Below are 24,171 nucleotides of genomic sequence, written 5' to 3' on the forward strand. Positions count from 1 at the left end.
TTGACTTGACTTGACTTGACTTGACTTGACTTGACTTGACTTGACTTGACTTGACTTGACTTGACTTGACCTGACCTGACCTGACCTGACCTGACCTGACCTGACCTGACCTGACCTGACCTGACCTGACCTGACCTGACCTGACCTGACCTGACCTGACCTGACCAGGAAAACAAGAGGTACATATGACGACAATTCCGCACTGGACTGCAAACACAAGGAGATTAAATAGGGAACAAACAAAAGAGGGTAACGAGGGAAAACAGGTGGGACAAATGAACCAATAATCAGGAAACAAGGTGGGCGGGGTTAGACAATGGACACGAGCACATGGCACAGAGAAACACTTGACAAGACATGTGCTCACACCAAACATGACATGAACATGCAACTAATGAGAACTCATCAGCTGCATGTTCACACAAAACATGACAACATGACGTAGCACGTAGCCAGAGAAAAACACCAACCACGTGCTACACAACATAAGACAAAACATAACATGAAAGCACGCGGCCGATGTAAACATGAACCGTGTGCTACACAGACAGAAGAGCACACGCTCACGTGACACGACAGAGTGACAAAACAAACATGCGGAGCATGAATGTCCGAATCCCAACACAAAACTGAAACCCAAACTAGACCGAAGTGATGGGATCCGAACACCACGCCCGCACACAAAACACAAGGACAGAAGAGCACGCAGCTCGAGCATGCTCAAAGCTGCGCGCTCACACAAGACAAGACAAACAATACAGGAGTGTCAGGGCTCTGTCACAAAACCATGAATAAACTAGACAGAAGTGACAGAACCCTGACACATTTAAAAAATTGCTTTCATGAGGCCTAGGCTTGACTCTAAAATGAAATACAGCTTTAGTAAAAAAAAAAATTGTATTGCATAAATATTAATTATAAATTTATAAAATTATTATAAAATAAAATTATAAATCATAAAATTATCTCAAAACACCAAAAAAGAAAAGAAAAAATATTATTGAACAAAAATATATTTAATTGATTTTACTCAAATCTTTTTTATCTTAATCCCGCCCTCCGGGTCATTTTTGACCTGATGGTCCTGAGTGTGACCCATAAATGAAGAACCTCAGAGGGTTAATTGAGGTGTAGGAAACACTGGCGCATGCCATTATGTAACAATACGATTTGATATTAATTTAGTAAAAAAAAAAAAGATACTTACGTGTGGGAGTCTTTTGATGTTACGCCAGCCAATCAGTATATAGCAGTCTCATCTCTGATTGGCTGGAATTATGGCATATTGTAACCTTGGGTTGTGTTGAGCAAGCGAGCCGTCGTCTAGAGAGCAATCAGAGCGGGTATCGGAGAGCAAGCAACTGAAACGTTGCACATGTGAAAGAGAACGTCTGCGCACATCCAAATAAACATATTTTAAACGCAAAATTGATTTTCGTTCGCTTGAAATACTTTATTATTTGCGAGACGAAAATTTCTCTGCAAAACTCAGTTCACGCGCGTGCGAAATTCTCTTTTGCTCGGTCAAAATCTGATCTTGCACACGCTGAAATGTGGCAGAAATATAAGCCCATACATTTTAGCGCCCTCTCTTCGCTCGTGGGAAATTCGCGTCTCCTTACATGACTGTTAAAGTTAACTTACATTTTCGTAAACCTTAATCTGTGCTCTAAAAACTGACGTAGGTCTATTGCATGACTTTGGTTGCGTCCGAAACCTGGAAAATGCTGCCTTCAAGGCAGGAAGGCACCAAGGCATGTCCGAATCTATGTTAGCTTCACTTCCTGTCTCCTGAGATACCTTCATCTGATCGATTTTGGAAGGCAGCATATTTGTATCCTTCACTACCTTTGATATCCCACAATCCTGTGCTTTCCATTCTGTATCAGTTGAGCTGGAAAAAAAAGATGGCGTCCGAAAGTTGCGTTTGCTGGTCAGTTTGTGTGTAAATGTATGTTTTTTTACCAACATTTTCCACTTCTGATGTCTTTTCTAGCGAGAAATTACTAATGTAGTAATTAAATATGTGTTTAGTTCTCAGCAAAGCTCTCTCTATCTTGTAGATCATTAAACTGTTACACTACCTAAGAAGTCTGTCCGAAATCAGTTTCGTGAGGTGCCTTCATGAACAAATTGCTGCCTTACAAGCCATTGTCTGATAAGGCAGCGAGGCAACGAGTCAGCTGCCTAGGTTTTCGGACGCAGCCTTTGTGTCATGCAAGGTCATCATAAAATCTAGAGAAATGTAGGCTACTCGGGTACTGTTCCAACTGTATCCGACATGGGTACATTTGGAACAAAAAAGCTTCTTGTGTTTATGAGCTAATTGTGGCAAATATGACCTACTTTTGGATGTTAATAATTATTAATATTTTAGTAGACAAGTAAAGGAAATGTAATATGAAAAAATCACTTATTTTCAGTTCCTAGTTTTGGTGTGGTAACGGAAAAAGCAAAAAAATGTACAAACTGTACCCGGCCTACCTACACTAAATTACGACATCAGAGGGCGTTCATGTGCAATTTTTACCTATGGAACTCGTATTAACAATAATTCTGATAGCACGTGAAGGCAGCATAATTTTGATACCCAATTTCCCAAGATGGGCGTGTCGTTTTAACGTAGGGCCTACTTCTAACGTTAGGTCGTCTTATTTGCCTTGACATTAATGTAGTGCATATTTACGAGTAAAATCGAAATCATTTGAAGCGTATTGTATGTTTGATACACAGCGAAAAATTGCCTGCATTTGACTGAAATTACAGAATGCGGAAATCTTGAATGTTTATTTGGTTGTCAGTGCATGGGACACTATGTTAGTTTTAAAGGGGTGGTAAAACACATTCTTTTGAAGGCTTGATTGTGTTTGTGGTGTGCACTGTAACATGTGTTCATGCTTCGTTTTTAAAAAAAATTGCATTATTTTTCATATATTTGACCTTTATTCTACACTGCTCTGTCCCTCCTTGTAAAAACGGTCTGATGGTTTCCAGGTTGTGTGAAGCCGGTCCCTCAAAAATACGCAATGGGCTCAGATTGGTTAGCTGGCCCAGTGTGTTGTGATTCGCTAACCGTAGTGCACGTTTTTCGGAAATGTCACGCCCCTTACCTTTACCGGTAGACTGTGCTTTGGTCAGTATTAGAAACAATGGCGTCAATAAAACCATACCAATTTGAGCCTGAATCAGACCCAGAAAATTTTAGTGAAGATGATCGAGCAGAACCTGTTCAGTCCTCAAGAGTAAAGACTGTCGATCTACAGTGATGGCTACTGAATGGCACTGTTACTTCTGTATTTTTAGAACGATTTTAGCCAAATATCTGTCGCTAGAACTAAACATTGGCTTTACTAGTAGCCAAATCACACACAGAACCATGTTTAGCATGCCTGTAGATAAACAATACATAAAAGCTCTAATCAAAGAATAATTTACACTAATGCCAAGTTCGCTGTTGAGATTTTAACGTTAGGTGTTTGTAATGTTAGGTGTTCGTCGGATAACGTTAAGTATGAATGAGCATTTAACAGACTGGTTTGCAGAACAGCGTTGTCATCTGTTTACTTCCTTGCTACAATGTACAATTAACCTATTACAGGAAAACACATAGATGGCGCCTATAACAGCTTCTGTTTTTAAATCCATCTTTCAGGACAAGCCGTTGTGCAAATCCTGCATTGAACTTGCGAAGATTGTGGAAGTTTTCCTCCGTGAAATGTGCAGCGCGCGCGTCGTGCATCCACACACTGGCAGTGTTTATCTCGCGCAGCTGAACCGCGGCTCATGAATTGCAAATACAGACGAATATTTTCCATTATGTCACATTTTCCAGTCTTCTCCTCCGACCCCTGTCTGTCTCGTGATTTATGATGGGCAGCATATATCTGCGACCTGTTCCCCTCTGTCTCAAACACACATGCATATAACATGCTGTATGTTAAATGCACTGCAACGCACCCCCCTCCCTAGGAAGGCTCAACAAAGCAAGTACCCCAGACCTGAAATCCGGATGAAAATAATAGCGTTTCGTCACCATTGCAGCAACACTAACTATACCACAACAACACAGCAATACAAAATGGCCTTACCCCCCTTATTTAATATTCTCGGAGGAGGGGTTTATGTAAATATTGGGGTTGGTGATGTCCGCAACCCTGGAGGAAGTCTGTAGTCCCTACCGGCCGTTTGCTGTAGTCCTTAGAAATTTATTTATTTAAAAGCAAATATCTCCCTTTGCTTTAAACTTTGAACGTTGCAACTTTGCAGATGTTGTTTATGCTCAAGCAGCAACATTACACGCTAGCGTAAGTTAGAATAGTGAAATCGTGGTTTACCACCCCTTTAAGACTGTCACTCCATCAAGGACTACATATCCCATATTCCTTTGCCCGGACTCATCAGCACTCATTGTTTGCAGCTGTGTCTCATTTACCTCATTACCTCAGCCTTTATATACCATGTTCACTGTGTCATTCATGGTGAAGTCTTGTTAGTTGTATCACTGCATTTCTGAGCATTTTCCCTGGTTTCTTGTCTCTTGGCTTTGGATTACCCTTTTGCCTGTCTCTCCTGTCTTGTTTGCTTGTTTTGACTGCTTGCCTGTGTATGACCTTTTGCCTGTTTTTGACTACAATTGTGGATTACCCTTCAATAAAGCTGCATTTGGATCCTCAACCTTCGTGTTTCGGAGCAGTACGTTACATCGATAGTTAGTAAGCTACTTGTTTAGTTTAGAATATGGTCATGCAGAATAAGGCATTAATGTGTTTTACAATAACTAATAAACAGCCTTTATCCTAAAAATATGCATGCTAATATAAGCAAATAGAATTGGACCCTAAACTAAAGTGTTACCAAAACCAACGGTTGGGTTTGCCCACAATTGACCCAAACGTGTTGAAACAACCCAGCATTTTTTTAGTGTAGAACAGAAGAAAAAAAAAAGCTTCAACTTTTTGAAAAAAACATTTGAAAAAAGTTTTCAATGGCTGCATGCCAAACTTTAAATACATTGTCTGGGGACTGTCTTTGATTGTGATTATGAAAATCAAGGTGATACATTGTGAGAGTTGAAACTTAACTTGGAAAGCTACATTTCGGGTGTATTCTAAGGAAGTCTTTCTTCTGTGGAAGAAAACCCTCCCATGCCTATAAATACCAGCCTAGCCCTCCTGTCATTCAACTGGGATCATCACACTCCTTCAGAAAAAATTGAGCCATTATAAACCATTAACACTGCATTGTTTCCTTGTAAAGCTTATGCAGTATGTTTTTGTTTAATCTGATAATTACAGTTGTAATCAAAATGATTCAATCCCCATTGCAAATCAGGTTTACTGGCAAAAATGTACAGACTTTCAGTTGTTTCCAATGAACAAGTCAAACAAAAGTAATTTAAATAGTGCAACACAACAAATGTCCCCCTAAATCCAACTGAAAGTGCAACTTTTAATTACTTCTGCTGTCTCAAAACGATTCAACCCCCTGAATAGAATCCCTCACAACAGCACAAATCTGCAAAACAGGTGTTGTCCCAAGCACACCTGATGCAACTAAGGGCTTCGTTAGGAGATAGTTAGCGCTAGAACACATGAAATATCTGAACTGGCTAGGTTTGTTGAGTGTCATGTTTGACTGCATGTTTGAAATATGGCTAAGTCAAAAGAATGGTCCAAAAAGTTAAGAGGATATCATCCCTTCACAAACAAGGAACAGGATACAAAAAGATAGGGAAGGCACTAAATGTTCCTATAGAGACACAGTTAAATGAACAGTGGTTACAGTACCTGGACGGGGCAGAAAAAGGGAGCTATCAACGGCTACAACCAGATTTCTGAGAAGGCAGGTTCAGAAAAACCCTCAAGTGATTGCAAAAGACCTACAGCGAGAGCAGGTTTCAGCTTGCACAGTAAAAAAAAAAGCACAAGAAAAGTTGGCTCCAATCTGCTCAAAATCATATAAATAAGCCACGGAAGATTTGGGATTCTGTTCTGTGGAGCAATGAAACAACTCTCCGGCCCTATGGATAAGCAGTATGTCTGGAGGAAGAAGAATGAAGCATATGTTGAAAAGAAATCTCTGCCTACAGTTAAGCATGGTGGTGGCTCTGTGATGCTCTGTGGCTGCTTTGCAGCCTTTGGCACTGGAAACCTGCAGCGTGTGGAAGGCAAGATTGATTCATTGAAGTATTAGTAAATCCTAGGAGAAAACGTCATGCCGTCAGTGAGGAAGCTGAAGCTTGGGCATCATTGGACCTTCCAAAAGGGCAATGATCCCAAGCATACCTCAAATCCCACCAAGGCTTGGTTGCAGAAGTCCTGGAAGATGCTACAGTGGCCATTACAGTCAATTGACTTGAACCCCAAAAGTTCTGGTGGGATTTGAAGAAAGCATTTGCAGCACGCAAACCAAAGAATATTACTGAACTGGAGGCCATTGCTCATGAGGAATAGGCTAAGATTCCTCAAAAACGCTGCCAGAAGCTGGTGTCTGGTTATACATCTCATTGGCAGCAGGTCATAACAGCAAACGGGTGTTCTGCTAAGTACTAAAGATGCTTGCCATGAAGGAGTTAAATAATTTTGAGACTACAAAAGTCATTGAAAGTTGCATTTTTGGTTGAATTTGGGCAAACCACATTTGTTGTGTTGAGCTATTTCAATTACTTTGGTTTGGTTAGTTTTTGCAAACAGCTGAAAGTCTGACATTTTGTCAATAAACCTGATTTGCAATTTGACTTTCATTCATGCCCCAGCCTGCTTCTAATCCAGGGAAGACTCTAGGATGGTCAGTGTATTTTGTATCGAAACAATTTAATGATGCCATTCAATGATATGCAGTGCTATGGCACACCCCAACAACACCCTATACACAGTAAATGAGTCATATTGGCCATAAAACTTGCCACATATTTTGTGTGTGGAATACTATTCATAATATGTCTTCAACACCTGATATTGTTAAAATCCTGAGTGTTCTTACAGTTTAGCCAATCAGAAATGAATCATTTTGTACACTACGGATTGCTGGGTTTGCTGGCATGTGTTGCCTAATGTAACGTTAAGGAAGAAGATAGACAACGTAGTTCAAATAGAAATGAAGTTTATTAGTCAAAGAGACACAGATAATCCAATAGTGAAGAAAATCAAACGACACAGCTTGTAAAACACAACAAAATCAGACAATGAATACCATGGAATAAAATGAATGACTTAAATACACAGGGTTAATGAACTCAATGATGAAAAATCAATAACCAAAATCAATAACCATGGTAACAAATGAAGAGCGGGAAAATGGAACAAAGGAAACAGGTAACTAAGAAAAACAAACTAAAAGTCCATGAAAACGAAAACCAACAGGCAGATCGTAACAGCTATTATCTAAAATGTCAATAAATTAAAACAAAATAAAATATATTTTAATTAATCAGTTTGGTTTGCCAAATTAGTGGCCTTAACCTATTAAAACTGTTTTTGATGTTGAAATTAATGCCTTCAATTTTTTTCAACACAAATAACAAAAATTGTAAGAAAAGTTACAACAACCAAGTGATTTTGTAAGTATGTCATTGCAAACGATTTTTCATTTAATAATAAGATTGACAAAGATAAAACTTTACTACATAAACATTTAAAAAAGGCTTTGATTGGGGTGCAGAAGAGAGACTTTCTGTTCAGAAATGTACTGTACGGTAACAGTGTTGCAGATCACCATGCCTCAGTCTTTTGTGTTTTATGTGATCCTGGTTTTTGTGTAAACGCTGAACGGCCAGTTTCCTACTGCCGCCTTCTTTTTGGTGCAGCTTCACCTGTCTGCCTTTTTCTGTTTAGTGCTTTGCTTAGCGCATTCAAAATGACGTCTTTGTTGTTTTGGATGTTGTAGGAAGTGAGGTTGATAAGCTTCTGGAAATCCTCCGGTGTGTAAGTCAGGTTTTGAGTGAGATATGGAGAGGAGGTACTGTTCAATTCAACATCAACGGCTCCCTCCTTCCGCTCCGTCTCGCCTTCTCTTTTCACTCCTACACCACACATATACAAATAATTTTACATTATCATTGGTTATTTGAGCATTTGAGCTGACATAGGCTTCTGAAAGAAGGCAATGTCTAATCACAATAAACTACAATCCAACCGGTAATGCATAGAATACAGTATCAACTTAAAACCAATGAAAGAATATTGTTCAAGTTTTAGGTAAGCTTTGACTTTTAGAGCTGGTTGGCCATTAATGACAGTCTGTGCATTGTAAAATTATAAATGAAGAAAAGACCAATCACAACTCAGTATGCAAATTGTGTAAGAAAGAACAATAAGATATGCAAATACTAATGTTGTCATTATCTTCAGTTACTAATTGAATGCTGAGCATTCTATCAATACAAGTAAAAGGAAGATTTTCAAACTTGAAGCTTTAATTTCTCTTAAATTTCACTGCCATTCAGTAAGTCATATTGATTTTTTTTATTTTTAAGAAATACACTGTTCAAAAAAAAATTATTAGTAAGATTTTTAACGTTTTTAGAAGAAGTCTCTTATGCTCACCAAGGCTGCATTTATTTGATTAAAAATACAAAAAAAATAATATTGTGAAATATTAAAATGTAAAATAATTGTTTTCTATTTGAATATATTTTAAAAATGTAATTTATTTCTGTGATGAAAAGCTGAATTTTCAGCATCATTACTCCAGTCTTCAGTGTCACATGATCCTTCAGAAATCATTCTAATATGCTGATTTGCTGCTCAAGAAACATTTATGATTATTATCAATGTTAAAAACAGTTGTGCAAAACATTTTTGTTTCCGGGATTCTTTGATGAATAGAAACAGCATTTATTTTAAATAAAATCTTTTGTAACATTATAGGCAATAATTAATCTATTTTCACAAATTTGAGCACGTTGTATATATATATATATATATATATATATATAATATATATATTTGAGGAATATAAATACAGTTCTGCCTTACATGACATTAGTGTTGGCCTATTAGTGATGTCCAGTGCTTACCAGGAGCTTTGAACTGTTTGAATGAGACATTGACCATGGGAAAGTGAAGCACTATGGGAGCATCTGGACTGTCTTTATCCTCAAACACATAGACTTCCTTCAGCGGCTCTGACTCCACCTTTTTGAAATCGATCTTCGGAAATGGAATCTTGCGATCAGTGCAGTACTCCTGAGTTTGCTTTATGACCTGGGCACAAACAAGCATAAATATGTATTTTTCATTTTTCAAAGTTTCTTAAGATCCTGACATATCGATTTCAACCAAATCTTACATACTCTTCCAGGTCTCCCTCACCTTAAACTGATCCTGTTCCCAGGAGTAGTTTAGAGACAGAATAACGTCCGCATGTCTGTGAGAGCGAACCACAGGAGGGAATCCTGAATTTAAGGCATGTCCAGCATCTACTAAACTCAGCACATGATCATTTGGAGTCAGGGTGTTAGGAAAGGCATCTGGGTGTGTGTCTGTAGACAATGTGTAAAGGGCCCTGATTATAATTCATACAATAATAAACATCAATAATAAACAGAGCAATTCCAATAGGGTCCTCACACCATCAGTGCTCGGGCCCTAATTACATAAACTTGAAATGATATATAAGATATAGTAGAATAAAAGTAATTTTAAAAACCCAATTGTAATCCAATCAGAACTGATTAACAACAAAAGGGGGTGAAAAACACAGAATCACTTGAAGTGTTTAAAGGAATAAGTAGAGCTCTTAGACCTTTCCATGCGATAAAGCCTGTGTTCTCCTTGTAGTTCCTGTGCAGGTTGAAGCCTCTCAGGAAGTTGTACATCTGGCTGACAATGGGGCGGCTAGTCATAAAGCCACACAGCATTTTAGCAAAGTCAGTCACAGGGCTGACCAGGTATGTGCCAAGTGCTGTTGGTTTACTGTCAGTCTCTTTACAGAAGAGGACAAGAAGACAATTATTTCAAGTTAATATATAATTATGAAATACTTTTTTAATACTACAAATGTTCAAAAAAATTGGGGACAGTAATATTTTTATGTTCTTTTTTAAACTCTCTTATGTTCACCAAGTCTGCATTTATTTGATCAAATATACAGTAAAAACAATAACATTGTGAAATCTGCTAAAATATATATCATTGTATAGTGCTGTCAAACGATCGTGATTAATCGCATATAAAATAAAAGTTTGTGTTTACATATTATGTGTATACACATGCATGTATATATTGAAGATTTATTTTATATTTATATATAATATCAATAATATAAATATATATACAGTATATTCATGCAAATATTTCTTAACATGTATGTGTGTGTATTCAAATATACCTTATACACAGTACACACACATTGTGTAAACACAAACTTTTATTTTGGATGTGATTAATTGCGATGAATCATTTTTTTACAGCCCTAATTTGTAATATAATGTGCTGATTTGGTGCTCAAGAAAAAAAATCTTATTATAATCAATGTTGAAAACAATTATTATTTTTGTGAAAAACTGTGATACAGTTTTTTCAGGATTCTTTGATCAACTTTTTTTTCAAAGAAACAGCATTTATTTAAAAAAATTAATATATTATAAATGTATTCACTGTCACTTTTGATCACTTTAATGCATTCTTGCTGAAAAAAAGTAAACAATGTTATTGACCCCAAACTTTTGTCAAGTATACACATAGGGTTTAAAATGCATCAAAAACTCTCACCTGTGTTACTGACCCCACCTCCAAACCAAGGGGTCCAGGAAGGGGCGACTCCTGTGGCAAGACGCCAAATCTCTGTCAGATTTATAGAGAAAATGCTACTCCACATTCCTAAATAAACACACACAGAGTTTAGACTTACTAATGGTGACTGGTTCCAGTTAACATCGTTTGCTTACAGCACAGAATCAGGGCTAGACTCCCCCTACTGGCCATAATAAGCTACACAAATGTTCAGATTCAGAGGACAACATGCCACTTTCTCTTTCTCCTCCTTATGGTATTCAGGTTATCTTCTATTTTATGTCATCATTATGTACAAAACACACATGCACTCACCCACAAGAAAGGACAACCTAGTTTCAGGGAGTTTCTTGACCATGTGACCAAGGTAATATTCACTCCCAAAGTTCTGTGCAGGTACAAAGGCACCGTATTTGGGAATCCCAACCTCATATGGGGTGAACTCACACCATTCTAAATAGAGAACAGAAATAAACATGGGATATTTAATCTGCTATAAGCACTTTTAGTCGCAACACTGTAAAGCTACAAGCTAATTGTTTGTTATCTACTCTTTTCTTGACCAAACAGTGAACCTATTATAAAATTTTCTGTAAGTCTTTGGATAAGGAAATCATTTGCATGTGTTTATATCTTCTGAAACTGTTGCAGAATAGGCTTGTATAGCCATCAATAGATCGCTTCACAGGAAGCTAAAAGGGAAATTTACCCAAGAGTCATTGCGGATCACTCCAGCACTTTAAGAAGTTTGAATACAATAAATGTGCGGTAGTCGACTGTTCAAGGGTATAAAGTGTGTGAGATGCAACAGTTACAATGCAACTCTCATGATTATAATTGAATAGGATAATACATATAGTATAAATAACGTTTATTTTCATATTAAACATCGCACAGACAATTAATATTATTTTAATGTAAAATGTATTAATACACATGGATGTATTATACTGTATACACAAGTATATTACACAAACATAGGTAATTTATGTTATATAATATGGGCAACTCAAGTTTTATCTATGTTTGACGCCGCTGTAGGCCGTTCCAAATGAACGCATTTTATTAAATAAAGAGAACTTCAACACCAGTCTTTTCATCAGAATCAATTTGAACCACTCATTTAGACAGAAGTCTGACAGATATGTAAACTGTCTAACAGATATAATACACCCTGTAAAAAGATACAGTAGCTTATTCAAACTATGGCACAGCAGTTTCTCTGTACAAGTACATTATGTAAGCATTATGTAATACTGTATGTATATGTGCATATTATTCCAGGAAATATAATAATTCTTGAAACAAAGCAGAATATATATTTACGTCAAATAATATCATGTGTGAGATACAAATTTAAGAACAGTATAGCAGGCAGCATCTGCATCCTAAAAGAAATCCAGAAAGTGGACTTAGGTCAGGAATATTTGTTTGACACAATTAACACACCTATATTACAAAAATGTTGCCCGTGGGATGTTTATGTACATTTCCTTATATGTCTTAATCTGAGAATAGAAGCTGAATGGCCATTATCTTGTACATACCTGCATCTACTATACTCTCTGTCTTGCCATTCTTCAGGTTGACAGCTGCGAAGATGGGTAGAGGGTTCTGGCCGTCACACACTGTCCTCTGCAGTTCAGATAGTGTACCCATGCGTTTCTATAAAAGGAAAGTGTATTATATATAACGTACCAAATGTTAATACTGAGCCAGCAAACACATTTTGTGCTTTTTTACCTTGCCTTTGAAAAGATATTCTAAAGCCAGACCCCACATATCGATGAGAGACACAAGGTGTCCTTCTTTCACTCGCTCTTCCACCTTCTGTTTGTATTCCCGTAGCTGCTCCAGGGAGAACATACTGAGCACCTTTTTAGAGAGTTCCTTCTTTATAGACTCCATAGACTTATCAAAGCCCCCCTTTGACCAGTTAGGGTCTTCATAAATAGAGGATAAAGCCCTGAATTACAGAGATTAAACAAAAAACATGATCAATTCTTTAGCCATATGACATTGTGACTGTGATATGCAGATCAGGGTGGTGGACCCATCAACTTATTTTGTTCTTAAATTAGGTTAATTATACTTAAAAGTATCTTTTCAGTCGGTCTGATGCATACTACACACAAAACTGGTACTCTCGATCTAACTGACTTCCGGGAAAAATGGCTCACTGAGTGATTATCAGTCAAGATATAAAGTAATGTTTAAAAGTACATTGAGGCTCCTCGATCTCACCAAGTGGCACCTGAAACCGCTGTGATGTAGCTGACTGCATCAAGAAGTTGAATCTTCTGAAGACCTTTAAGGCTACCGTACGTGCATGTTAATGCTCTGCTCCCGCCTCCAGAACACACCACAGCCATCAACGGGACCTGAGAGGTTACATCATACACAGATCTGATCAGATTACATTCGTTTTTAATGGGTATTTGTTCTATTATTGTGTATACCGTTGTGTATATCACAATCTTAGTTCTTTGTTGAGTGTGTTTTTTTGTGTGCTTGCTTCAGTTGTACCTTGCCGGGCTCAGGTGCAGAGCTGAGATTCAGAGCTTTCTGTAGAGCTTGTGACACGACTTTTTTTCTCTTCACCAGAAAATTCTTTTCCTCCACTGGAATATCAAAATCCAGACGCACATCCAGCTCTTCATCAGAGCTTCGGAACAAAAAACAAAAACATCCTTATTCTAACATTAAGATGGATTTGAAATGAAAGCTGATAAATAGTATTGCAGTTTACAATGTTTTGTTTTACACATCCAAATTATAATTTAATGTTGTATTACTGAGGATATGTATAAATGAATTCATGGTTACCGATCATCTGTTTTCAGTTGCAGATCAACTTTATTCTTTGAAAAAAAAAGAAAAGAAAGATAGGTTTATTTAGATAAAATGCACTGAGTATGAATACAAATACAGTATGGTTTAATTATATTATATTATATTATATTATATTATATTATATTATATTATATTAATTATATTATAAAGATAAAGAGAGCCATTTATAATGCTCATTTAAAAGTTACTATGTTATCAATAAACCATTTTTGGAGAGCCATTCAATCAATAACCTACAAGCAAAGTTGATTTTTACAGTACTCACCTCTCCTACAGGGAAAGAGACAGTAAGCTGGTGTTTGGCTGGTAGTGGTTTTAAAGGAAAAGACGTCAATTCGATGTCGACAGGGTTTGGAACAGCAGCATCCACTACAACTGTCCCAGCCTGGAGAAAAGTATGTTTAAACAAACATTTAAAGCCTTTTTGTTGCACACTTTCTGTTTTAGATGCTTTACAAATCTACAACCCCACAGAGGCATATATACATACATACTGTTTCCTATGGCAACAAATATCGAGAATGAATGTGTAGTTTTTAGTTAACTTTAATTTTCAATTAACAATGTGAGTCAGGAATGACCCTTGCACATCAATGGCGTACATTTACTGTGTTGACAACAGTCTCAGAGGTCAGATTAAGCTCAGTTTCCAGGTCTCGGTTCATGTAGTAACGTAATGTTTTGTCGAAGCCGGTGCTTTCTTCAGAATTTGAGATCACAAAATCCTCTTTGTATGCTCCTTTTAGTTTTAACACCATGTTCTGCGTTGCTGGAACACAAAGAGAATAGGCAAAAATCACCTCTGTGATTATATCACTTTCTTGTGTTTACTTTTACACTGCTTATGCATTTTATTTTCTATTACATCAGTAGCCATATGTTATCTATGTGAAATTTGGATGAAAATGTCTATATTTACCTTCAGACATCTTGAGAAGCTTGTCAATCTCCACATTCAGCTCACAAAAAGGACCTGTCTGATTCATGGGAAAGCATAAAGCTTATCTGATTATGCTTATCTAGAATTTTTTTGTTTGTTGAGAATTTAGAGGTAAGAGTAAACATAGCCTATACTGAAACCAAAGATTTTTAAAAAGACATCTTTAGCCCTGCTTATAGTTCAGAACTTATATAAGTGTCAGGGTTCTGCTCTGGCAGCCTTGTCTGTGTTGTCATTGTTTATTGTCTCTATGTTTGTGTTGTGTCTAAGCACATGGCACTGTCTTTGTTTATGTTTGCCATGTGCTCCTTGTGTCCCGCCTCCTTGTTTCCTGTTACCACGCCCTCTTGTTTAGTCCTTGGCTGAATCCGAAATCGCCCCCTATACCCTCAATTAGGGCATTATTTGATGGATCAGCCATTTGTAGTGGTGTCCGAAACCATAGTGGACGTTATTGAGTGCACTCATTCAATCACATGTCACCGCAATAACGAGTGTACAGCCGATGTACACACAGCGGCTGTCCGACTTCACGCACTCGTTTTCATTCACTCCTTCAAGTGAACTATATTAGTGGACTAGTAGGGAATAGTGATTGAGGGTTCCCTTTCGAGAGAATTACTCGTATTGCGTAGCAGTACGCTAGGGGAAAACTCCTTTCCTCGAGAATATGAAGTTTTCTCGTGAAATTATTATATTTAATAATTTTATCTATGTAAAAGGCAGTGCAGCTGCCCAGCAGATCCTACAGAGCGCATACGCACGCTGATTGGCTGTGCTGCGACAACTGCAGGGAACATATGGCGAGGCGGCTGAGCGGGAGGCCCAATAAGGTGACTACCTGAGCTCCCACCTAAAAGCCTGCCTGAATTTGCATATTGAGTCTATAAAGGACCCTGTCACGCCATAGGGACTCTCCACATCGCTGATCTCCGGACATTGAAGCCACCGTCGAACAGCACCTCAGCGGAACTACGTGCACTTCTGAGGACGCCAGAGCCATCCGCCTTCAGACCTTCTGCCGTTCAAGCTGCGCTATCCGGCTTTATATCCTTTTTGCATTATCTGTGTATTCTAGTGTACGAGCGCGTTGTTACAAATGCCTCGTCCATCTTGCGCCTCATGCAGAGGCCCTCTGCTCGGCGGGGATTGCCACATCACATGCGCTCGGACGAGACCACACCCTGGCTGCACTCTCACAGGGCGGCTGCCCGAGGTGCGAGGATATGACAATGCAGACCCTGCGGGCTCGGCTAGCCATCTTTGAGGACGATCCCTCCCCTTCTGCTCTCCCTCACGCACCGCGCAAGAAAAATCGCTGTGACCAGAGGCTACCAGAGCAAGCTGGCCAAAACACGCCGGATTATTCCCCACGTGTTTCGCCTTCACCCGTCACGTTCATGCAGGAAGAACAGCGCCCTCCACTGCAGCAACCTGTTCAGTTTCCTTCGGTGGACCCCGACGGGAAGAGGACGACGATGACAGCTTTTCACAAGCTGCATCTGGAGCGTGGTCGGACTCTGTCTCGGAGTACTCAGCTTCGACGCAGGCCACCACGAGCGTCAGGGCGAGAGTTGACGCGGAACTGGACCGCGTGCTCACGAGGGCCGCGGGAGACCTAGAGCTCGAGTGGTCCCAGCCCCAAGAGCCTTCGCGAAGCAGATTGGACGAATGGTTCCTGCAAGGCCGTCGCCGTTCTTCTCCGCAAAAGCCCGTCCCCTTCTTCCCAGAAGTTCATGACGAACTAGCTAAAGCTTGGAAGGCGTCATTTTCAGCACGCGGCAAATCTGCCTTGTCCCCAGCACTCTCCACTGTCGACGGCGCGAGGGAAAAAGGTTACGAGATCATCCCCCCGCTCAAGGAAGCGGTCGCTGCCCACCCTCCTCCAGAGGATGGCAAGCAAAGGCGTTGCACCCGTCTAAACCCTACCGCACCACGTCAGCCCTCGCCGGTCAAGCTTACGCCTCCGCCTCCGCCGGCCAGGCGGTGTCGGCTCTTCACACAATGGCAGTACTCCAGGTGTTTCAGGCTAAACTTCTCCGCTCACTGGACGAGTCTATCCCTGACCCTGAAGCACTCAAGGATCTTCGCAGCGCCACTGACTTGGCCCTGCGAGCCACCAAAGCCACTGCCCAGGCGATCGGGAAATCCATGGCCAGCCTTCTCTTTTTGCTAAGGGTTGTAGCTTATACAGTCCCAGGTGCGGGAGATCTAGCATGCAGTCTTGGCCGCACTGCGTTTTACATAGATACAATTATAAATTATAATAATTTCTGCTTCATATTCTCGAGGAAAGGAGTTTTCCCCTAGCGTACTGCTATGCAATACTCGTTTCCCTTCTCTCAGGGAACTTTAGGTTATGTTAAATAACCGAGTCATTTAGGGGGCGATTTCGGATTCAGCCCTAGTCTTGTCCTCGTTTCACTAATTGTGCTCACCTGTTCTGTTCCTCATGTGCTGATCCCTTTATATTGAGCTACTTTCCCTCTTATTTTTGCTGGTTCGTTGTACGTATTCAGTGTGTCCAAATGTTTCTCGCATAGCTTGTCAAGGCAGTTCTAGCTTTAGTGCTGTCAGTTCTAGCTTTTAATTTATTTTCTTTGTTCCTGAATTTGTAGTCTATTCAAGTTTCAGGCTTTATTTTGCTCTAGTTTTCTTGAGGCTTTATTTTAGTTTTTTCTTGTTTTTTCCTCTTTTTTGTTAGCTAGTCTTTTATTTTTCCCTTTTCTAGCTTCAGTTATACTAATTTTGCCAGTTTTTTTGTTTTGTTTTGTTGTCTTGATTGTTGTCTCGTGTTGGTTCCTGCCTACTCCCTGGGATTCCCTGCCTGGTTCCTTCTGCCTGGCAGCTAGACTGGTCCTGAGTCTGAGCAGCAAATACCTGATCTTTGCTTCATTGCACCCTGCCCTGTCTTCGCCACTACTATCTACCGGGCCTGGTCAAGTCCTCAGTGGTTCTTCGACCTGCTGTATCCTGCAGCTGGTTCCAGCTGACACCCTCATCTGTCCTGTCATTGTTCCCCGTTGGCCCTTCTGTTTGGACTGTCACTCCTCCACTACCTTGTGCCTCTGTAGGTTGTCTACAAACCGGAAGGTTGGTGGTTCGATCCCCGGTTCCACCTGACCAAGTGCCGAGGTGTCCATGAGCAAGACACCTAACCCCAGCTGCTCCCGACGAGCTGGATGGCGCCTTGCATGGCTGAATGAGTGTGTGAATGGGTGAATGTGAGGCAAAATGTAAAGCGCTTTGGATGGCCGTAGGTCTGTTAAAAGCGCTATATAAATGCAGTCCATCCATACCTTGTGCCTTGTTAAACTGTCCTGTCAATAAATTGTTTACGCTTACTCTGCATCTGGGTCCTCCGTTTCAGAATAGCTGACAATAAGTGATTCTTGTACACCTTGGAAAACAAAATCCTCCATTCCCTTTCAAATTTCATAGAATATTGACTATAAAAAACCCATGAGACCGATTAGAAAGCTGTAGCAAAGATTCGTACCACCAATACTCCATTAGATACACATGACCTTGGACTCTCAGAGCTGCAACACATAGACACACAAAACAGACATTTAGTTCAGACATGTACATATGTGTATAGGCATGCACATGCATCTGTAAAACAGGTTCTCACTAGCACCTATTTTTGCAATTGTTAATGAGAACTGGTAAAGGCAATCTCACTCACCTCTTAGTGACCTCAAACTCTATCCACAGTTCATCCTTGGTCTGAGAAAGAAAGTTAAAAATTCACAAGTGCTCTGTCACGTGTCTGTTTTATTATGCTGTGATGTCAGTTTAGATGGGAGATCTCTATAGCACTCACTGTATCATTTATAATAAAGCATTTGGTCTCCTTTTTCCCATGTGTAAGGTTATTGATGTCAAAAAAGATAGTGGCACACTGGTCATCTGTCATGAATGGGTCTTCATCATAGATCAAGATCTCCAGAATGTTCTGTGTAGGAGAACAGAGGAAACAACATAATTGTTCAAACTAGCTCATCTACTTGTCAGGTAGATTCACCTCCTACCTCACTTCTTAAAAACTGCCTATCTGAAATCTCACCTCCTATTGTTCATCTGATCAACTGTTCTTTTTCTTCTGGATCTGTCCCGCTATCATTAAAAACAGCTGCGGTCACTCCTATTTTAAAGAAACCTGGGCTGGATTCTTCAGTGATAAATCATTTCAGACCTATTTCTAATCTTCCGTTCGTTGCAAAACTGCTTGGAAAATGTAGTTGCCTCTCAGCTACAAGCTCATCTCTCTGCTAACAATCTTCCTGGTCCATTTCAATCTGACTCTCGCTCACAGCACTGAAACAGCATTGGTAAAAATTACTAATGACCTGCTAATGTCTGCTGATTCTGGTTGTCTTACTGTTCTCATCATGCTTGACCTTATAACTGCCTTTGACACTATATCCCATCATATACTTACCTCTCGGCTATCAGCTATCGGCATCACGAGTAGAGCTTTATCTTGGTTCATATCATATCTCATGATAGGCAATTTTTTATTACTATTCATAACTTCATATCTTCTCCATGTTCTCTCTCTCAGGGTGTTCCTCAAGGCTCTGTTCTTGGACCACTTCTGTTTAATATTTATCTGTTACCTCTTGGTCACATTATCCGTAGTCATGGTCTCAGCTACATCATTGTTATGCTGATGACTTGCAAATTTACATATCAGCCCGCTCCGTCTCCGCTCTTCCCCTGCACTCTTTGAATACTTTTATTACTGACATCAAAATCTGGTTACATAGAAACTTCCTTAAATTTAATAATGATAAAACTGAGGTTACTGTTTTCGGTCCACCATCCCTTTAGAAAAAGTCTGAACTGTGTCTACCTATTGATGGGGCCACATTAATTCCATCTCACACTGTTAAAAATCTGGGTGTAACATTTGACTCTTCACTTACATTTCAAGCTCAAATAAGTTCTATTACCAAGACTGCATTCTACCACCTTCGTAACATTGCCCGACTGCAACCTGCTCTCAGCACTAAAGACACAGAAACTCTAATCAATGCTTTAATAACCTCACGCCTTGACTACTGTAATTCACTTCTTATTGGGCTGCCCGCTAGAACAATTGCTAGACTACAATATGTACAAAATTCTGCTGCCAGGGTCATCAATCAAGTCAAGAAATTGGATCACATTACCCCTTTGCTTTATAATCTACATTGGCTACCTGTTTCTGTCCGAATCACGTATAAAATTCTACTGTTAACTTTTAAATGTCTTCATGGATTGGCTCCCCATTATTTATCTGAACTTCTGTTATTCTCCTCCTTGTTCTCTCCGGTCATCTGACATAAAACTACTTACTGTACCTTGTTCCCGTCTTTCTACTATGGGTGGTAGATCATTCAGTGCTATGGCCCAGAAACTCTGGAATTCTCTCCCTCTTACTCTGCGTGACACTGCTATTATATCCTCATTTAAATCTCAACTAAAAACATATCTTTTATGTTTTTTTATGTTTTCTTTTAATAGTGAAATTAGAAATAGGATACAATAAAAGAAAACATTCTTAGATCAGACAAATATTTTAGTGGTTTACCTTGACGTTGCTGGGGACCCTGAAGATAAAAGTTTCGTTCCATTCAGGTTTGTCGCTATTTGGGATAGTCTTGGTGCGATTTGTACGGGCCGATGCCGTTGGTAAGTTCAGGATGACATAACAGTCAGATGCAGACACTAAAGAGAAATAGAGGTCGGGTTGGAAAAGTTGACAGCTGAAAAAAAACTTGATCCATTTACAGTATACAGTGCACAGCCCTTAATAATCATGAATAGAGATTTTTGTTCTGTTAGTTGTGCCTGTAGGCCCAGAAAAAAATCTGTTAGGTGGGCAAAGGACTTTGAGATTTGAAAAATGATTGTACCTCATATTACATTAATAAACAGACACATGTAACCAGCAAGCAAGTCCACACAACACACATTTTTAATCAAAACTGCAAGCGGGTTCAGACATGTTTGCTGTAAGTTTTAAACTTCTGCTAAATGTGTAAATAAATATATCTGGCTGCTGTTAAGAGGACGGATTGTCTCACAGTAGTCATGGGACCGATGGATCTTCCCATTTAAAACTTTGACAGACAGATTCCAGTATGGCTTGACTTCTCTCTGTTGAAAGAAAAAACACCAAAAACAGAAAATGAAGTGGTTGAGAAATAATACCATTTGAAAATAAAAGTGTTTGAATAACACAATCTACGATCACAAGATCTACACTGTTTACTCACGTAGAAGGTTAAAACTAAGTCAAGTATTACAACTTCCTCAATTTAGGTAAGTAAAGTCAAAACTATTGTTTGTCGCAAACAGCGTCTCATTACAAAAATCTCCATTACAAGTCTTTTAAAGAAATTCAGAGAGGAAAGACTAGCTAACCTTAAGCATTGTTGAGGGTTTGTGCGGAGATCAGGATCCAGCTGCTTTGCAGAGGCAAAAAAAAATAAGTGTTTGCAAGAGCCAACAGTGGTGCGGCACAGCTTGAAAATCTAGTTTTCCTGCTTATCAATGCTGTATTCTTAGAAAGTCACCTGTATAGGGTCAACCTTTTCATCTGCATACCAATGCCAGGTTTTCATAACAACATAAATATAAGCATGTCAGGAGAGCATACATTGACCTCAATGGAATTCAAGATAAAATTCCTGTTCATTTACAGCATTTTGTTTCTTCAAAAACACTGTAAAGCTGTCATCTCTTTGCCAATTTTTCATCCAGACGAGTTTCATTTTTAAACTTATGCAACTGTGTCCATATTGCAATGTTTTATCCCCTCTATTTCTAAAATGAGTTCTGATGCTCTGCTTACATTAAGTTGCATTATGTCAGTCTTTAGATTGCAGTATTCGCTTGCTGACTTATTTTTTCTGTGGATTTTAAGTAGATACTCACCCAGGTCAATGGATGCAAGGTTACTTCAGAAGAATATATTCGGCGAGTCTGCCTATATAAATCATGAAGTAGCTTCAGTGTTCCTCTTTCAAGCATATATTACACGGTGAGAGGTCATGGCTCCCAACCTATTCAGCAAAATCATTTCCCTAAGTCATTAAAATGCACATCCCATTTCCTTGTAAGTGTTTATTTAGCATAACCACATTTAAATGAAAAGAGAAAATGAGAATGAAGAGCTACAAAACACAATTATACCTATTATATTTGTTCTTTCAGCATGAAAGTAATTGAACAAATACAAAAACTTAGTAATGCCTAAGGCCAATTAACTTTAACCAGACATGCCTTATCCCATAAAAGGCTATTTCTTACCTATAAATAAAATTACATATTTCAGATTACTTAATCTTAACATGATATCATTGCTATTGTCATTGTTTTCTGCATGTGTCAATTTGCCCAGGGTGTCCAAGTCAGCAGGTGTGTCTTTTTACCTGCATTTTTTCATATTTTGTAACGTACAAAAGGAGTGCTGTCTCAGTCAACTGACTACACCAGTTGCGCAATGTCTAATTCCTGTCTTTATTTTAGGACATTGTCTAATAGGGTAGTGTATCTCTACTCCACCTGCATTTTGACGTATACCAAATTGGCTTCCACGTGTCCTTCTCAAATACATAATAACACCATTAAGGTGTCTGACATAAAAAGATGACAATAAGCACAGTCATATCTGATAATTAAATACTAAAGTCTCTTCTCACACTGTGGAATCTGTTTTTGAATAGCTGACATGAAATGTCAAGCTAGCCCTGTGTCATTGCCTATTAAACAATTTGTCTGATTCTTTTATAATTATTGAGTTATTTCATGACTCCATTTTAATTTATCAGCACTTCTAAAATTCTCTTAGTTACATTCTGGGGCCAAGTCAATGCCAAAATGATAAAAGGTTTAAAAGATTGAAAAAATTATTTGTCAGTTACACCTATTTTCTACAATGTCAGATGGTGTAGATTTACATATATATATTACAATAAAAACACTTATTTTTTCCTCAACAAATGCCTCATTGCCACTGATCTGTAGCCACAGTTACTATCAGTTCCTCACAGAACCACGTGCACATCATTAAAACAAGATTTGGCTGATTTATAAGCATTTAACTAGTGAGGACATACATTAAATGTCCTCATAAGTTGTTTATTATGATATTTCAGTATTGGCCCTCACAGTCTATAGCTACAGTCTTAGTCTCTATAGTTAAACCTGTACACATAGGCCTACTGTAAAACGAACATTTATTTTCAATTCAATTCATTAATCCCAATATTTTTTATACCCATTTCACTAACATTGAGATTTAGCTGAAAAGTCTGGGCTAGGCTAAATGACTGGCAGGCTCCATTATTGTCGCCAACCGCCAATATATACCAAAGAAGAAAAACAAGGCAAGCAAGATTGGTTGTGACTTTTGACTGATTGATCTCGGGTCGAGTCTGGGGCCGGATTCACAAAAATCTTCTTAAAGGGTTGCTTTAGCATTAAGCTTTGTATCAGTAGAAACCTGGTAGTATATTCGATTTCGAATTATCGTACTTTCCTCCCTCATGTCCCCCTGAGACGAGAGAATTATGCATTTTATGTCTGAAAAAAATCCTCAGATGATGAGACCAAAGATCGGCCGTTTGATCTACACAAGACAAATCATATCTCAGAAACATCAGAGCCCACGGCACACTGTCAGAAAAAAAAGTACAAAACTGTACCTTTTAGGGTACAAGTGGCCGTCACTGGGGTGGTACCCTCAAAGGTACCTTTTTGTACCTTTAAAGCAAGGTACAAAATTGTACCTTATAACTTTGTACCATTTAAGGAACAACTTTGTACCCCACACTGTCAGAGAAAAGGTACAAAGCTGTACCTTTTAGGGTACAAAGCAGTACCTTTTGGGGTACGAAAACTGTACCTTTTAGGGTACAAAACGGTACCTTTTAGGGTACAAAACAGTACCTTTTAGGGTACAAAACAGTACCTTTTAGGGTACATGTGGCCGTCACTGGGGTGGTACCCTCAAAGGTACAGTATTGTACCTTTAAAGCAAGGTACAAAATTGTACCTTTAAACTTTGAACCATTTAAGGAACAATTTTGTACCCCAAGGTACAATTGTGCATTCTGAAAAGAGCACACAATTGTACCTTATTAAAAGGATTCCCAGGGTATACCCCAATGAAAGCAGTTTTGATCCTATGTGGGTGAAAAAAATATCTTAAACTGGCTTACAGACATGCAGATTTTACAGATGCAATTTTATTTATAAACTTTCTATTACAAAAAGAATGAATACTTGAAATGTATTGCATCATACCACAACAGCAGGTACAAGAATAGACAAGTTCATAGCACATAAAAGCTCATCAGACATTACTTAAATATAAATAAAGGTATAAAACAGTTTTAAAACAGCAATCTCTTCAATAAAATTAACAGGAATACAAGAAATTGTCTTTACTGTAGAATCCTTACAAATCACATCCGAAAAATACAAGAACTGATATACAGCTAAAAATATTTCATGTTCTGCACATTAAAGTTAATAGCAAAGGGCACTTTCAGCAAGAATACCTACTGCTAATAAATAATTTGTCATCCACACTGTAGGTATCTAGTGCCTGGTAGTCAACCTCCTCACCTGGTGATAGGACAGTCCATT

At 38.8% G+C, this 24,171-nt stretch overlaps 1 protein-coding gene across 1 annotated transcript in view; it reads right to left on the reverse strand.

The window, feature by feature from the left end:
- pla2g4f.1 (phospholipase A2, group IVF, tandem duplicate 1) overlaps positions 1–21,052 on the reverse strand; it is a 37,530-nt gene extending 16,478 nt beyond the window's left edge. Inside the window, exons 1-21 of the mRNA XM_079832755.1 lie at positions 20,941–21,052; positions 20,601–20,673; positions 20,105–20,241; positions 18,353–18,484; positions 18,215–18,255; positions 18,026–18,068; positions 14,506–14,563; positions 14,195–14,355; positions 13,852–13,971; positions 13,560–13,594; positions 13,260–13,398; positions 12,978–13,114; positions 12,477–12,699; positions 12,281–12,398; positions 11,049–11,186; positions 10,713–10,820; positions 9,745–9,924; positions 9,312–9,481; positions 9,017–9,203; positions 7,811–8,020; positions 146–207 (exon numbers count right to left, since the gene is read on the reverse strand). Coding sequence (XP_079688881.1) covers positions 146–207; positions 7,811–8,020; positions 9,017–9,203; positions 9,312–9,481; positions 9,745–9,924; positions 10,713–10,820; positions 11,049–11,186; positions 12,281–12,398; positions 12,477–12,699; positions 12,978–13,114; positions 13,260–13,398; positions 13,560–13,594; positions 13,852–13,971; positions 14,195–14,355; positions 14,506–14,563; positions 18,026–18,068; positions 18,215–18,255; positions 18,353–18,484; positions 20,105–20,241; positions 20,601–20,673; positions 20,941–20,949 — 2,481 coding nt within the window. The 5' untranslated portion in view covers positions 20,950–21,052. The remainder of the gene's footprint in view (positions 1–145; positions 208–7,810; positions 8,021–9,016; positions 9,204–9,311; positions 9,482–9,744; positions 9,925–10,712; positions 10,821–11,048; positions 11,187–12,280; positions 12,399–12,476; positions 12,700–12,977; positions 13,115–13,259; positions 13,399–13,559; positions 13,595–13,851; positions 13,972–14,194; positions 14,356–14,505; positions 14,564–18,025; positions 18,069–18,214; positions 18,256–18,352; positions 18,485–20,104; positions 20,242–20,600; positions 20,674–20,940) is intronic.
- Positions 21,053–24,171: the final 3,119 nt, after the last annotated feature.

The sequence above is a fragment of the Gobio gobio genome (genome assembly GCF_949357685.1).
Source record: "Gobio gobio genome assembly, chromosome: 13".
NCBI classification, from domain to species: domain Eukaryota; kingdom Metazoa; phylum Chordata; class Actinopteri; order Cypriniformes; family Gobionidae; genus Gobio; species Gobio gobio.